The sequence below is a fragment of the Carcharodon carcharias genome, chromosome 2 (genome assembly GCF_017639515.1).
Source record: "Carcharodon carcharias isolate sCarCar2 chromosome 2, sCarCar2.pri, whole genome shotgun sequence".
NCBI lineage: Eukaryota > Metazoa > Chordata > Chondrichthyes > Lamniformes > Lamnidae > Carcharodon > Carcharodon carcharias.
This window is the reverse complement of record NC_054468.1, coordinates 8,856,850-8,874,141: the sequence shown is the minus strand read 5'-3', so window position 1 is coordinate 8,874,141 and position 17,292 is coordinate 8,856,850. Positions and strand designations below refer to the sequence as shown.

General features: G+C 44.7%; 1 protein-coding gene across 6 annotated transcripts in view; it reads left to right on the top strand.

The window, feature by feature from the left end:
* The window catches only part of LOC121289917 (TRAF2 and NCK-interacting protein kinase-like), a 348,329-nt gene that overhangs the window by 211,191 nt on the left and 119,846 nt on the right, over positions 1–17,292 (top strand). For all 6 annotated transcript variants that reach the window (XM_041209918.1, XM_041209938.1, XM_041209930.1 and 3 more), the window contains one exon: positions 7,077–7,202. In XM_041209918.1, coding sequence (XP_041065852.1) covers positions 7,077–7,202 — 126 coding nt within the window. The remainder of the gene's footprint in view (positions 1–7,076; positions 7,203–17,292) is intronic.

Below are 17,292 nucleotides of genomic sequence, written 5' to 3'. Positions count from 1 at the left end.
GGTTCAGGACATCTGCTCAGGGCTGGAGAGGAACTTGCAGTGGGAGGAGGAGGATGCAGATATCGTGGTCCACGTAGGTACCAATGACATAGATAGAACTAGGAAAGAGGTTCTGCAAAGTCAGTATGAGGAGCTAGGTACCAAATTAAGAAACAGAACCTCAAAGGTAATAATCTCTGGATTATTACCTGAGCCATGTGCAAATTGGCATCGGGCAAAGAAGATTAAAGAGACGGATCCGTGGCTCAGAGACTGGTGAGGGAGAAGTGGGTTCCGGTTTGTGTGGCACTGGCATCAGTACTGGGGAAAGTGGGGGCTGTACCGTTGGGACGGTTTACACCTGAACCATGCTGGGATGAATGGCGTCGCAAATCGCATAACTAGGGAAGTACAGAGGGCTCTAAACTAAACAAGAGGGGTGAGGGATCAAGCTTGGGTAGAGGTAGCAATTCAAGGTGTAGAATCAAGACAGGAGAGCAAAATAGTAACATGAGAAATGAGGGTCAGAGAATGGCAGGAAGGGACAGAGAGAAAAAACCTAAGAATCCATCAATAGTCAAGACCTGGATGTTACTAAGGTAACAAAAAGACAAAACTGAAGGCTCTCTATCTGAATGTATGTGGCATTCATAACAAAATAAATAATTTGATGGCCCACATTGCAGTAAATAAATATGATCGGATAGCAATTACAGAGATGTGGCTGCAGGATGACAAGGATTGTGTCCTTAATATTGAAGGGTACAAGACATTCAAGGAGAATAGGAAGCTGGGTAAAGGTGGAGGGGTAGCACTGTTAATCAAAGAAGACATTGGTGCAATAGTTAGAGATGACCTTGGTTCAGGAGATCAGGATGTAGAATCGGTTTGGGTGGAGATGAGGTTTGGTAGGGGAGAAAAAGTCATTAGTAGGATTGGTCTACAGGCTCCCTAACAGTAACCACAGTGTAAAACAAAGTATTCAAGAGAAAATATTGTGTACTTGTGATAAAGGGACAGCAATAATCATGGGTGATTTTAATCTACACAAACTGGAAAAATCAGATTGGCAGTAGTAGCCTGGATGAGGAGTTCTTAGAATGCTTTTGAGACAGTTTCTTAGAGCAGCATATTCTAGAACCAACCAGAGAGCAGGTTATATTAGACTTGGTATTGTGTAGCGTGACAGGATTAATTAGTGACCTCAGAGTAAAGGCACCCTAGGAAGCAGCGACCACAATATGATTGAATTTTACATCCAGTTTGAAAGGGAGAAGAGTGGGTCTAAGACTAGTATCTTAAACGTAACTAAGGGCAACTATGTGGGGATGAAAGCTGAGCTAGCTGAAGTGAACTGGAAACTAGGCTAGAGGATACATCAATAAAGAAGCAGTGGCGGACATTTAAGGGGATATTTCAGAGTATTCAGAATAAGTACATTCCTACCATAAAGAGAAATTCTAAATGGAGGACCCAGCATCCATGGTTAACCAAAGATGTTAAGGAAAGCATCAAACTTGAGGAAAAAGCATATAACTCCGCAAAGGTGATTGGCAGGACAGATGATTGGGCAGAATATAAAGAATGACAGAGAATGACTTGGTTCAGGAGCTCAGGATGTAGAATCAGTTTGGGTGGAGATGAGGAATAGTAGGGGAAAAAAGTCATTAGTTGGAGTGGTTAATCAGGAGAAAGAAATTAGTATGAGAAGAAGCTAGTTAGAAAAACAGATAGCAAGAGTTTCCACAGGTACTTAAAAAGGAAAAGAGTAAGTATAGTGAGTGTTGGTCCTCTAGAGAGTGACACTGGGGAGTTAATAGTAGATAATAAGAATATGGCGGAAGAAATGAACATTTATTTTGTTTCTGTGTTCACTATAGAGAATACAAAAAACATTCAGTAATAGCTACAAATCAGGAGGTGAACGGGAGAAAGGAACTTGGTGAAATTGAAATCACTAGGGAAGCGGTACTGAGCAAACTGATGGAGCTGCGGCTGGCGAGTCTCCGGGTCCCAATAGACTGCACCCTAGGATCTTAAAAGAGGTGGCTAATGAAGTGGTGTTAATTTTCCAAAATTTGCTAGATTCTAGAAAGGTTCCATCAGGCTGGAAAGTAGCAAGTATAACCCCTCCATTCAAGAAGGGAGGGAGGCAGAAAACAGGAAACTACAGGCCAGTTAGCTTGATGTATGTCCTGGGGAAGTTATTAGAATCGATCATTAAGGAGGTTATAGCTGGGCACTTAGAAGAGCTCGAGACAATTGGGGGCGAGTCAGCATGGTTTGTGAAAGGAAAATCAGTTTTAACCAATTTATTGGAGTTTTTTGAAGGAGTAACGTGTGAAGTGGATAAATGGGAGCCAGTAGACGTACTGTACTTGGATTTCCAGAAGGTATTTGATCAGCTTCCACATCAAAGATTATTACAGAAAATAAAAGCACATGGTGTAGTGGGTAACATATTAGCATGGGTAGAAGATTGGCTGGCCGGCAGAAAGCAGAGAGTATGTATAAATGGGTCTTTGTCTGATTGGCAGGATGTGACGAGTGGAGTCCCACAGGGGTCTGTACTGGGACCTCAACTTTTTACAATTTACTTCAATGACTTAGATGAGGGGAGTGAAGACATGGTAGCTAAATTTGTAGATGATACAAAGATAGGTAGGAAAGTATGTTGTGAAGAGGACATGAGGAGGTTGCAGATAGATATAGATAGGTTGAGTGAGTGGGCAAAGATCTGGCAAATGGAGTTTACTGTGGGAAAATGTGAAGTTGTTCACTTTGGAAGGAAGAACAAAAAGCAGAGTATTACTTAAATGGAGAACAGCTGCATAATCCTGAGGTGCAGAGGGATCTAGGTGTTCTAGTACATGAGTCACAAAAAGTTATTATACAGGTACAGCAAGTAATTGAGAAGGCTAATAGAATACTATCCTTTATTGCAAGAGAGATTGAACACAAAAGTAAGGATAAAAACAGAATTAGCTGGAAAAACTCAGCAGGTCTGGCAGCATCGGCCGAGAAGAAAAGAGTTGACATTTCGAGTCCTCATGACCCTTTGACAGAACTGATTGAATGTGAAATATATACTGGTTTAAGGCCGGGGGGGGGGGGGGGGGGGGGGGGGGGGAAGAGAAGTGGGGTGGGGGTGGTGTGGTTGTAGGGACAAGCAAGCAGTGATAGGAGCAGATAATCAAAAGATGTCACAGACAATGGAACAAAGAAGTGTTGAAGGTGGTGATATTATCTAAACGAATGTGCTAATTAAAAATGGGTGGCAGGGCACTCAAGGTACAGCTCTAGTGGGGGTGGGGTGGAAAGACTAGTAGGGCATACAAGATTTAAAAATAATGGAAATAGGTGGGAAAAGAAAAATCTATATAAATTATTGGAAAAAACAAAAGGAAGGGGGAAGAAACGGAAAGTGGGTGGGGATGGAGGAGGGAGTTCCAGATCTAAAATTGTTGAATTCAATATTCAGTCCAGAAGCCTGTAAAGTGCCTAGTCAGAAGATGAGGTGCTGTTCCTCCAGTTTGCGTTGGGCTTCACTGGAACAATGCAGCAAGCCAAGGACAGACATGTGGGCAAGAGAGCAGGGTGGAGTGTTAAAATGGCAAGCGATGGGGAGGTTTGGGTCATTCTTGCGGACAGCCCGCAGGTGTTCTGCAAAGCGGTCCCCAGTTTACGTTTGGTCTCTCCAATGTAGAGGAGACCGCATTGGGAGCAACGAATACAGTAGACTAAATTGGGGGAAATGCAAGCATGGTCCACCACCATGATGCCACCACCAAACACATCTTCCCCTCACCCCCCCCGGCGGCATTCCATAGGGATCGTTCCCTCCAGGACACCCTGGTCCACTCCTCCATCAACCCCTACCCCTCAACCCCCACCTATGGCACCTCCCCATGCCCACGCAAAAGATGCAACACCTGCCTCTTCACTTCCTCTCTCCTCACCATCCAAGGGCCCAAACACTCCTTTCAAGTGAAGCAGCATTTCACTTGCATTTCCCCCAACTTAGTCTACTGCATTCGTTGCTCCCAGTGCGGTCTCCTCTACATTGGAGAGACCAAACGTAAACTGGGGACCGCTTTGCAGAACATCTGTGGTCTGTCCGCAAGAAAGACCCAAACCTCCCCATCGCTTGCCATTTTAACACTCCACCCTGCTCTCTTGCCCACATGTCTGTCCTTGGCTTGCTGCATTGTTCCAGTGAAGCCCAACGCAAACTGGAGGAACAGCACCTCATCTTCCGACCAGGCACTTTACAGCCTTCCGGACTGAATATTGAATTCAACAACTTTAGATCTTGAACTCCCTCCTCCATCCCCACCCCCTTTCCGTTTCTTCCCCCTTTTGTTTTTTCCAATAATTTATATTGATTTTTCTTTTCCCACCTATTTCCATTATTTTTAAATCTTGTATGCCCTGCTAGTCTTTCCACCCCACCCCACTAGAGCTGTACCTTGAGTGCCCTGCCATCCATTATTAATTAGCACATTCGTTTAGATAATATCACCACCTTCAACACTTCTTTGTTCCATTGTCTGTGACATCTTTTGATTATCTGCTCCTATCACTGCTTGCTTGTCCCTACAACCAAACCACCCCCACCCCACTTCTCTTCCCCCCACCCCACCTTAAACCAGCATATATTTCGCCCCTCTTCTAACATTCAGTCAGTTCTGTTGAAGGGTCATGAGGACTCAAAACGTCAACTCTTTTCTTCTCCGCCGATGCTGCCAGACCTGCTGAGTTTTTCCAGCTAATTCTGTTTTTAATTTGGATTTCCAGCATCCGCAGTTTTTTGTTTTTATAAAAGTAAGGATGTTACTTCAGTTATACAGGGCATCGGTGAGGCCACACCTCGAATACTGTGTGCAGTTTTGGTTTCCTTATTTAAGGATTTAAATACATTGTAGGTGGTTCAAAGGAGGTTTACTAGATTGATACCTGGAATGAGTGGGTTGTCTTATGAGGAAAGAGTGAACAGACTGGGCTTGTTTCCACTGGAGTTTAGAAGAGTGAGGGGTGACTTGATTGAAGTGTACAAGATCCTGAATGGTATTGACAAGGTGGAGTCGAAAGGATGTTTCCTCTTGTTTGAGTCTAGAACTAGGGGATGCTGTTTTAAAATTAGGGGTCGCCCTTTAAGGACAGAGATGAGGAGAAATTTTCTCTGAGGGTTGTGTGACTTTTGAATTCTCTGCCTCAGAAGGTGATGGAGGCGGGGTCATTGAATATTTTTAAGGCAGAGGTAGGTAGATTCTTGTTAGGGAATCAAAGGTTACCGGGGTTAGATGGGAAGTGGAAATCAAAACACAGGAAGATCCGTCATGATCTTCTTGAATGGTAGAGCAGGCTCAAGGGGCTGAATGGTCTACTCCTGTTCCAATTCTTTATGTTCGTGGCTGGAGATGAGGATGTGGATGGCGTTGAGGGACTGGCTGGCTGAGGGTGTTGGTTGCTTTGTGGAGCGCCCTGTGAACCAGAGTAGAGATAGTTAGTGCATGGCAGCACAGTCAAAAGCAGGAGAAGGAGCACTTACAGTTGTGTTGAGAGATGGATGATAGAGTGTAGGATCGTCACAAGGGTGTTTGCCATCGACCTCACCATCACCACAGGCAGGGTCCACGTCCTCACCAATCAGCATGATGGCACACTCCTCAAAGTGAGTGAGGGGTCTAATGTTGGCTACTCCACCCCCCGGTCTGGGACCTCTCCCTGCTGTTGTGAGCAGGCTTCTCCTGCATAGAAACAGATGGAGTGAGTGTGAGCTGGACACATGGCACTGGGTGGAATGTTTGTGTGGTGAGCGGAGCCATGGACAGGATGAGGATGTGAGCTCCAGAGGGTATCGAGCTGATGGAGATGTTAAGGGTGTGTGTGAGTTAGTGGTGTTGTCCCTCGAGGTGAGAGATTCTTGTAGATGTGCGAGGGGTTTGTGAGTGAGGAGGTTGAGAGTGATGAGAAGAGTGACTTACCCTGGCGGAACGGAGATCATTCATCCCCTTGTGGCACTAGGGTGTCTGTCCTCTTTTGCAGGGCATTTACGCTGACCACCATCGCCACTGCCTCCCATGCTAGATTGGTGATGCAGCTGCCCATCCTATGTCCAGGGTGGGAGTAAAGGACATCATTGTGGGTCTCCACAGCATCCAAAAGGCACTTGAGGGACGCGTCACTGAAGCGGGGGGGCTGCAGCCTTTTTGCCCTTCGGGGGCATCCAATCTTCCATGCGGCAGTCCTGGGCTGAGGGGTGTACTATAAATATGGTGTCCAGCATGATGAAGCGGCGAGGTGATGGCGTGGTGGGCGAATGAGAGCCTGCCCACCATGGGAAACGGCGTGTTTCCCAGGAATGCATAATTAATGCGGTGGGTTTGGGACAATGCAGCATGAGAAGCTGCCATTGTGACCGGCTGGTAAAACATCCTTTTTCCCAGCTGCTTCTGCACTTAGTGCAAACCTGAGCCTTTTCCACCCTTAGCAGGTCTGGCAGCATCTACGGAGAGAGAAACAGAGTTAATATTTCAGGTCAATGACCTTTCATTGGAAATGAATTACTAGTTCAATAACATCGCCAACCTGCCACTATACTCTTCTGCACCCTGTCCAAAGCCTTCGTGGAAGATTATAAAAATTGGAGCAGGAGTAGGCCATTCAGCCCATTTGAGCCTGCTCTACCATTCATTCTTGGCAGATCTGGTTATGGTCTTCATGGCACCTTCCTACCTGCCCCCCCCCGTAACCCTTGACTCCCTTGTCAATCAAAAATCTGTCCTTGCTAAGAATTGGTGCCCAGAATTAGATACAATGCATCACCGGGGTCACACTAATCTTTTTTTTATATGTTTAGCATTATTTTCATGATTTTTCTACTCTGTGCCTTCATTTATAAAGCCCAGGATCTCAGTTGATTTATTAACTGCTTTACTCACCTACCCTACCACCTTCATAGATTTGTGCAAATGTTTACATAGTTATCCAGTTGAGTTATTGAGGCCTCCACTTATCCTGAACTGAGAGTGCCAAACTTCACCTGGTTCTTCGAATATTCACCTCTTTTCAAAAATGTTTGTTTCTTTTCACAGGATGAAGAGGAAGAGATCAAACAGGAAATTAATATGCTCAAGAAGTATTCACACCATCGAAACATCGCCACCTATTATGGAGCCTTCATAAAAAAGAATCCCCCTGGAGTTGATGATCAGCTTTGGGTAAGCTGATGCCAATTTTATTACAAGATGAGGCTTGGTCTTGACGCACCAACATAAATTCTCTTTTCCTTCATTTTCTCACAGGATATGGGTGTAACTGGTTAAGCCAGCATTTATTGCCTATCCCTAGTTGTCCTAGAGAGTGTGGCGGTGAGCCGACATCTTGAACCACTGTGGTCCATGTGGTGTAGGTGCATCCACAATGTTGTAGGGAACACAATGGGGCTATTTATGGAGAGGTTGCATCCAATGATGGCAGCTCATTACAGCCATTTTCAACCTCCCTCCTCTGAAGGTGTGACCTCCTGCTGGAATGTTGTTCTTTGGTTGTTGGTTCCCCACTGCCCCAATGCTACAGCTGTTGGTGGCAGTGATATATGTGAAGGAAGTGTCTTGCCCGAGATTGTCACTAATTTTGTCCTGTCAGAGAAGATTACAAGTGATTCAATTTGGGACCAGGTAAATGTTTCCAGCACAAAAACAGAAACTGCTAGAAAAACTCAGCAGGTCTGACAGCATCTGTGAAGAGAGAAACAGAGTTAACGTTTCGAGTCTGAATGACGACTCTTCAGAGCTGACAAATGTCTCTAGTGATTGAAGGGTCTGCAGTGAGTAGAGAAACAGAGAAATTATGCTGAACTTGTGTTGATCCTTGGGATACTGTGTACAGTTCTGCTCACCATATTATAGAAAGGACCAAGAAGCACTGGAGAATATTTTAAAAAGAGTTACTAGAATAATACCAGAACTGTGGAGTTCTAACTATTGGAAAAGACTGAACAGGCTGGGGTGCTTTTCTCTAGAAAAGTGCAGGCTGGGGTCTGACCTGCTAAAGATCCTTGAAATTGTGAAATTATTTAATAGGGTTGATGTAGAAATGAAGTTTCCATTTGCTGGGGAGATCAGAGCTAGGGACCATTAATATAACATACTCATTAATAAATCCAGCAGGGATCTCGAGAAAAACTTATTTACCCAGAGAGTGGTGAGAATGCGGAACTCGCCACCACATGGAGTTTTTGAAGTGAATAATATTGACGCATTTAAGGAGAAACTAGATAAATACAGCAGGGAGAAAGGGATAGAAGGATATGTTGATGGGGTGAGAGGAAGAAGGTTTGGATGGAATACAAATAGTGGTATGGAACACTTGGGCTGAGTGGCCTATATCTCAGGTGTAAGTACTTTGTAATACTTTCTAATATGAGATTAAATACAGACAATTTCTGACAGTGAACAAGAATTTACACAGAAGGTTGTGAAAGAAAGCTTGCATTTCTATAGCACCTTTCATCACCGCAGGACATTCCGAAGGACTTTACAGCCGATAAAGTACTGATTTGGGCTGCATTAGAGTGCTTCAGTTGGAGTTTGATGGGAGAGGGACTTTTAAAGGTTAATTTATATCTAAAGTCTAATGTCTCTTTAATGTAGCAACTAACTAAAAGTTGCTCTTTGGGTTGGGAGAAGGAGAGTTTTAGTCCAGCTTTTGAAACAGGGGTTATACAGGATCTGCTTACAGCTGCAGCTAGTTAATTAGATAACTGGCTTAAACAGGTTTTCAGAAGCTAGATTCAGAGAGCATAAAAGCAAGCCATCAACGGTGCTGCTTTTGTCTGCACTGGAATGCTGCATTGGGCTACATTAGAGTGCTTCAGTCGGAGCTTGGTGAGAGAGGGAAAGTGGTGAAGATGGATGGAGGTGATCCTTTCATTTTCTACCTTTCCTCAGTAAGAAGAGCAGTGACCTTGGTTAGTGGGCCCTGGTAAGTATTTCTTCTGTCCTTAATATTCTTTAAATTAGAAGAAGTAAAAAGGGAATAATTTAAGGGTAAGTCGTGGCAGGGCAGCTCGGCCAAGCGGAATGCTCCTCCTGTGCGATGTGGGAAGTCAGGGGCACTTCCAGTGTCCAAGGCGACCATGTGTGCAGGAAGTGTCTCCAGCAGGAGCTGCTCGAAATCCGCATTTTAGAGCTGGAGCGGTGCCTGGAGCCACTGTGGAGCATCCACAAGGATGAGATCTTTGTGGTTAGCATGTACAGTGAGGTGTCACACCACAGGTAAAGGGACAACAGGCAGAAAGGGAATAGGTGACCGCCAGACGGAGTAAAAGCACTAGACGGGTAGCGCAGGAGTCCCCTGGGTCTATCTCCCTCTCAAACAGATTTTCCGCTTTGGATATTGCTGGGGCATATGGCTTCTCAGGGAAATGCGGCAAGAGCCAAGTCTATGGCCCTGTGAGTGGCTCAGCTGCACAGAGATGATGGTGGGATGGCCGGGGTGAGGGGTGGGGTGGGGTGGGGGGGAGGGCGGGGGGGGTGGTGGTGGGGAGGAGAAATGAGTGGGAGAGCAATAGTGATAAGGAAATCTATCGTAAGAGGAACAGATAGACATTTCTGCGTCCACAGACATGACACCAGGATGGCGCGGTGCCCCCTTAGTGCCAGGGTCAAGAATGTCCCTGAGCGGCTGCAGAACACTGAAGAGGGAGGGTGAACAGCCAGAGGTTGTGGTCTCTATCAGTACCAATGACATAGGTAAAAAGAGGGATGAGGTCCTGAAAGCAGAATATAGGGAGTTAGGAAATAAATTTAAAAGCAGAACCTCAATCTCTTCCCCTACCTTATCACTACTGTTTGGAGGCTTGTAGGCAACTCCCACTAATGTATTTCACCTCTTGTTGCTTCTTAGCTCCACCCAGACTGATTCTCATCTGGATTTTCTGAGCCAATATCCTCTCTCACTAACAATCTCAGGACTACTCCCAGTGCCACATGCTAGCGAGATCAGGAATGGAAGGATGGACCAGATGAATGGTCGGTTGGAGAGATGGTGTAGGAGGGAGGGATTTAGATTCCTGAGGCATTGGGACCGACTCTGGGGAAGATGGGACCTGTACAAGGTGTTCAGGTTGCACCCCAGCAGGACCAGGACCAATATCCTCGCAGGGGAATTCGCTTGTACTGTGGGGGAGGGTTTAAACTAGATTGGCAGGGGGATGGGAACCTGAGCAGGAAGACAGAAGAGAAGGAAACAGATTGGAATGAAAGACAGAAAAGCAGAAAGCGAAAGTGGAAGGCAGAGGAAACAACGGCTAGCAGCAAATCGGGCCAAAGTACAAAAACCATGTGTAAAAATGTTTCTTTTTAAAAATGCCAAAGGCACCATATCTGAATGTATGGAGCATTTGCAACAAGGGAGACAAATTAACAGCGCAAATAGATGTAAACGGGTATAATATGATTGTGATTATGGAGACATGGCTGCAGGGTGACCAAGGCTGGGAACTGAATTTCCAAGGGTACTCAATATTTAGGACAGACAGGCAAAAAAGAAAAGGAGGTGGTGTGACATTGTTAGTTAAGGATGAAATCAGTGCGTTAGTGAGAGAGGATATTGGCTCAGAAAATCCAGATGAGAATCAGTCTGGGTGGAGCTAAGAAGCAACAAGAGGTGAAATACATTAGTGGGAGTTGCCTACAAGCCTCCAAACAGTAGTGATAAGGTAGGGGAAGGTATTAAACAGGAAATTAGAGCTGTATGTAACAAGGGTGCTACAGTAATCATGGATGACTTTAGTTTACCAATACACTGGGAAAACCAAATTAGCAATAATACTGTGGTGAATGAATTTCTGGAGTGTGTATGAGATGGTTTTTTTAGACCAGTACACCAAGGAACCAACTAGGGAACAGGCTGTCCTAGATTTGCCACTGGGCAATGAGAAGAGTTTAATTAATAATCTTGTGCAGCATCTTTTAGGGAACAGTGACCATTACATGATAGAATTCTTCATTAGGATAGAAAGTGAAGTCGGTCCGATCTGAAACTTGGGTCCTAAATCCTAAAGGAAGCTACGAAGGTATGAGGTGTGAGTTGGCTAAATTAGATTGGGGAACTTCATTAAAAGGCATGATGCTGGATAGACAGTGGCTACTATTTAAGGAACAAATGTATGCATTGTAACAGTTATACATTTCTTTCTGGCACAAAAACACACCAGGAAAAGCGGCCCTACCAGAGCTAACAAAAGAAATTAAGAATAGTATTTGCTAGAAAAAGTAGCAAAGCCTGAGGATTGGGAGCAATTTAAAATTCAACAAAGGAGGACAAGTAGATTGATTATGAGGGGAAAAGTGGAGTATGAGGGTAAACTTGCAAGGGACATAAAAGTGGATTGTAAAGGCTTCTATAAGTATGTTAAAAAAAGATTAGTGAAGACAAATGTATGTCCCTTACAGTCTGAAACAGGAGAGTTTATAATGGAGAAAAAAGAAATGACAGAGCAACTAAATAACTAGTCATAGAGTTATAAAGCACAGAAACAGGCCCTTCGTCCCATCATGTCTGTGCTGGCCATCAAGCACCTACCTATTCTAATCCCATTTTCCAGCACTTGGCCCTTAGTCCTGTACGCTATGGCATTTCAAGTGCTCATCTAAATACTTCTTAAATGTGTAAGGGTACCTGCCGCTACCGCCCCCTCAGGTAGTGAGTTCCAGATTCCAACCACTGTGTGAGCGAAAAAAATTTCCTCAAATCCCCTCTAAACCTTTTGTCCCTTACTTTAAATCTATGCCCCCTGGTTATTGATGCTTCTGCTAAAGAGAAAAGTTTCTTCCCTTCTACCCCATCTATACCCCCCATAATTTTGTATACCTCTATCAGGTCCCCCCTCAGCCTTCTCTGCTCTAAAGAAAACAACCCCAGTCTATCCAGTCTCTCTTCATAGCTGAAACGCTCCAGCCCAGGCAACATCCTGGCGAATCTCCTCTGCACCCTCTCCAGTGCAGTCACATCCTTCCTATAGTGTGGCGACCAGAACTGCACACAAACTACTTTAGTTCTGTCTTCATGGAGTAAGGCACAAATAGCTTCCCAGAAATACTAGGGAACCAAGGGTATAATGAGACGGAGAAATTGAAGGAAATTAGTATTACTAAAACAATAGTACTGGAGAAATTAATGGGACTGAAAGCCGATAAATCCCCAGGGCCTGATAATCTGCATCCCAGGGTACTAAAAGAGGTGGCCATGGAAATAGTGGATGTGTTGGTTGTCATCTTCCAAAATTCTGCAGACTGGAGGGTGGCAAATATTACCCTACTATTTAAAAAAAGAGGGAAAGAGAAAACAGTGAGTTATTGACCATTTAGCCTAACAGAATCACAGATTTCTAACATCAGTGGTAGGGAAAATGCTGGAGTCTATTATAAAGGATGTGATAACAGGACACTTAGAAAATATCAAGGGATTAGACAAAGTCAACATGGATTTATGAAAGGGAAATCATGTTTGACAAACCTACTGGAGTTTTTTGAGGACGTAACCAGCAGAACAGATAAGGGAGAACCAGTGGATGTGGTGTATTTAGATTTTCAGAAAGCTTTTAATAAAGTCCCACATAAGAGGTTAGTGTGCAAAATTAAAGCACATGGAATTGGGGGTAATATGTTGGCAGGGATTGAGAATTGGCCAGCAGACAGGAAACAGAGAGTAGGAATAAATGGGTCTTATTTAGAGTGCCAAGCGGTGACTAGTGGGGTACCGCAGGGGTCAGTGCTTGGGCCCCAGCTATTCACAATATATATCAATGATTTGGATGAGGGAACCAAATGTAATATTTCCAAGTTTGCTGATGACACAAAACTAGGTGGGAATGTGAGTGATGAGGAGTGTGTTAAGAGTCTTCAAGGTGATTTAGACATGTTGATTGAGTGGGCAAATACATGGCAGATGCAGTTTAACGTGGATAAGTGTGAAGTTGTCCAATTTGGTAGGAAAAACAGAATGGCAGAGTATTATTTAAATGGTGATAGATTGGGAAATGTTGGTGTATAAAGGGACCTGGGTGTCCTTATACACCAGTCACTGAAAGCAAGCATGCAGGTGCAGCAAGCAGTGAAGAAGGCAAATGGTATGTTGGCCTTCATTGTGAGAGGACTGGAGTACAGGAGCAAGGATGTCTTACTGCAATTTTACAGGGCCTTGGTGAGACCACACCCGGAGTATAGTGTGTAGTTTGGTCTCCTTACCTAAGAAAGGATATACTTGCCATAGAGGGAGTGCAGTGAAGGTTCACCAGACTGATTCCTGGAATGGCAGGATTGTCGTATGAGGAGAGATTGGGCCGACTAGGCCTGTATTCACTGGAGTTTAGAAGAATGAGAGGGGATCTCATTGAAACATATAAAATGCTGACAGGGCTGGACAGACTGGATGCAGGGATGATGTTTCCTCTGGCTGGGGGGTATAGAACAAGGGTCACAGTGTCAGGATACGGGGTAGGCCATTTAGGACTGAGATGAGGAGAAACTTCTTCACTCAGAGGGTGGTGAACCTGTGGAACTCTACCCCAGAGGCTGTGGAGGCCAAGTCACTGAATATATTTGAGAAGGAAATAGATAGATTTCTGGTCTCTAAAGGGTGTCAAGGGGTATGGGGAGAGTGTAGGGGTATGACGTTGAGATAGAGGGTCAGCCATGATCATATTGAATGGTGGAGCAGGCGCTAAGTCTGAATGACCTACTCCTCCTATTTTTTATGTTTTTATGGCCAGAATTTTACGCCAAACTGGAACGGGCGTAAAATTACGTGAGATGATGTCTGGTGAGCGTCCTGACATCATCACGCACTTGTGTGATATTTCACTCAGTAGGAACATGCAAGAGTCAGAGGAGCTCCCGCCGACAATTAAGCTCATTAACGGCACAATTGAAAATGATTTTTCGAGGCCTGTCCAACTTTTACAGCCGGGCGGGCTTTGCATTTCTGATGAAACCTCATCCAAGGGCAGGATGAAACCTCCGTTAGGGTGTGAAATAAAAAAGAAATACCTGGGGACAGCATTTTTGCAGTATGCTCAATATTTTTTGCAGCATTTTTGAGCTTTCTTTTCTTATTTGGAGGTGGAGGTCGGCAACTCCCTGAGGCATCTGCCTGCCCTCAGGGAGCTCAGTGGAAGCGCTCACCAGCGCCCACGGTGACGCTAGCACTCGCCCTCTTCCCCCCGCACCCCCCCCCCCCACCCCTCCCCGCCAACAGTATTATTTGGCCGGCCAGCAAGAAATCGCAGTCGGGGGGTCAATCGCAGCCGGGGACTGTTTCCCATTGGCTTCCTGGCCGGCCAATCGCGTGCTTGCCTGATGAGCGTAAAATTCGGGCCTGTGTTTCGGTGTTTTGAGAGGTAGTCACTGAATTTCTCTTTCTAAAACTCGCATTCCCCTGAGATTGTCTCTCCTCTTTTTATTTTTAAGATGTTATTGTGACGGTTGCATATTAGCATCGTTTGCATGTCCCTGACTCCAATAGTTGCTTCAGTTTTAGAAGAACTTGATGAGTAAAAGCCAACTCTTCAAAAACGCATTTTGCTTCGGCTTTGTAACAACAACTTGCATTTATGTAGCGCCCTTAATGTAGTAAAATATCCCAAGGCACTTGGCAGGCGCGATTATCAAAGCGGCATTAGGACTGGTGAGAATAAGCTTTGTCAAAGAGAGGTTTTAAGGAATGTCCTGAAGGAGGAGGAGGAAGGAATTGATGCTTTGCCAGGCGGGGAGTTGATATAAGTCGACAGATCGACAGCACGGAGGCGATGGGTAGGGTTGCCAACCCTTCAGGATTGGTGGACTCTTCAGGAATTGAAGATCAATCTCCAGGGCACTGTTATGTGCAACCCAGGAGAAAACTCATTGGGATATTAAAAAAGATTGGGGTTTTTTTTTGTCATTTTCTTTGAGCATTTCTCTTTACCAGATATAAAAATGTTGAAAATGGGGGAAAAGGCTGTTTGGCTGACAGTCAAGCATCATCCAGTTGGGTATTGAGTCTCTTTGCTTTCCAATTGGTGTAGGAAGGTAACACATCACAAGGATGGATGTGTTGGCTGATTAGTGGCTGGAGCGTGGGGACGAGTCATCTGATGAAACCTACAGGAATACGTTTACCTGTAGTTGGTAACCTAGTGATGGGTGAATGGGACTTGGTGTGAGTTGAGATGAGAGCAGCAGAGTTTTGGAGAGTGGAAGATGGGAGACCATCCAGGACAGCAGTGATATAGTCAAGCCTGGAAGTGTTTACAAGTGTAAATCAGACACAATTTAACCCTTGAACTATATAAGGAGATAATAGGGCAGATGACCAAAGGCTTTGTTTAAAGAGGTAGGTTTTAAGAAGCGTCTTAAAGGAGGGGAGAGAGGTAACAATGAAATATTGTTGACTTTGATGTCTTACCTGCTGTGAAATGTTGAGCTTTTCATTCCTGTCACTGGGAAGAAGAAGCAAAAAGAGGGTTGAGGAGCAATCAAACTGTGTGTCACAGTTTGGGATCCAGAACTACCCAAGCAGATTAATTAAGCTGAAGATTTGATGACTGTACTAGGCCTTGTGGGGGAGGAGGTCAGGTGAAAGAGTGGGGGGGGGCGGTGCGGATGGGGCTAGAAACGCATGTGTGGGAGTGAATGAAACTGCACGAGTAGGAGACATCTAGACTTTGGAAGGCTGAATAGGGCATGACAGACAGGCAGGGTTGCAACAATAAGAGAGAACAGAAATCCAGAAATGTGATTCTCAGCATTAAAGGGACACCGTTTGAGTTACAGGGAAAGATTAAACAGGTTAGGACTTTATTCCTTGGAGCGTAGAAGAATGAGGGGTGATTTGATAGAAGTTTACAAAATTATGAGGGGTATAGACAGAATAAATGTGAGTAGGCTCTTTCCACTTAGATTAGGAGAGATAAACACGAGAGGACATGGCTTTAGGGTGAAAGGGGAAAAGTTTAGGGGGAACATTAGGGGGAACTTCTTCACTCAGAGAGTGGTGCGAGTGTGGAATGAGCTACCATCTGACATGGTAATTCTGGGCTCACTCTTAAGTTTTAAGAATAAATTGGATAGATACATGGATGGGAGAGGTCTGGAGGTTTATGGACTAGGTGCAGGTCAATGGGACTAGCGGAATAATATTTTGGCACAGACTAGAAGGGCCGAATGGCCTGTTTTCTGTGCTGTAGTGTTCTGTGGTTCCATGGTTGTCATGTAAGCTGACATTTGGGTAGTGAGAGCGGGCAGTATGTTAATGTTAATCACCATGCCATCTCGAAGCGATGCCCTTCAATGTGGTCCAGTCTGCTCTGGAAACAAAGGTTTTGTTGAAAACACATCATTTCCCCTTTAATATAGGTCGACCAGCAGAGGGGTGGTGGGTAGGGTTGTCAACCTTCCAGGTTTGGCCTGCAATCTCCAGGAATTGAAGTTCAACCCCCTACAGCAAAGGTTTTGCCGAAATCACATTTTCATTTCCCTTTTAAGAGTCGGCTGGAAGTGAGAGATCCAGTCCTGCTGTGAGGGTTGTTAGACTCCAGCTTTGGGAATGAGAGAAGAATCGGGGGGCCAGTTGATATGTTCTGCAAGGAGTGGAGATTTTAGCATCCAACTCCGGATAGCTTTGAGTGAATATGTTTCATGTTTCAGTACAATAAGGGGTGGTGGGGAGCTGGTAAAGGGTATTGGGAGGAGTGAACTGAAATAAATTCAACTCGAAATATTTGAAAGGGTTTCCTATATATGTGTATTCAGTGATGCCGTTGGATTTTTATGGATCTGTCTCTCTCTGCCCCCTGTGCTCGCCCGAGCTTTCTCTTTCTCTCTCTCTCTCTCTCTCTCTCTTTCTTTCTCTCTCTCTCTCTCTTTCTCTCTCCCTCTTTCTTTCTCTCTCTCTCTCTTTCTCTCTCCCTCTTTCTTTCTCTCTCTCTCTCTTTCTTTCTCCCACTCGCTCGCTCTCTTTCTTTCTCTCTTTCTTTCTTTCTCTCTCTCTCTTTCTTTCTCTCTCTCTCTCTATCTCTCTTTCTTTCTCTCTCTCGCTCTCTCTTTATTTCTCTCTCTTTCTCTCTCTCTCCCTTTCTTTCTCTCTCTCTTTCTTTCTCACTCTCTCTCTCCCTTTCTCTCTCTCTCTCCCTTTCTTTCTCTCTCTCTCTCCCTTTCTTTCTCTCTCTGTCTCTCTCTTTCTCTTTCTTTCTCTCTCTCTCTCTTTCTTTCTCTCTCTCTCTCTCTCTCTTTCTTTCTCTCTCTCTCTCTTTCTTTCTCTCTCTCT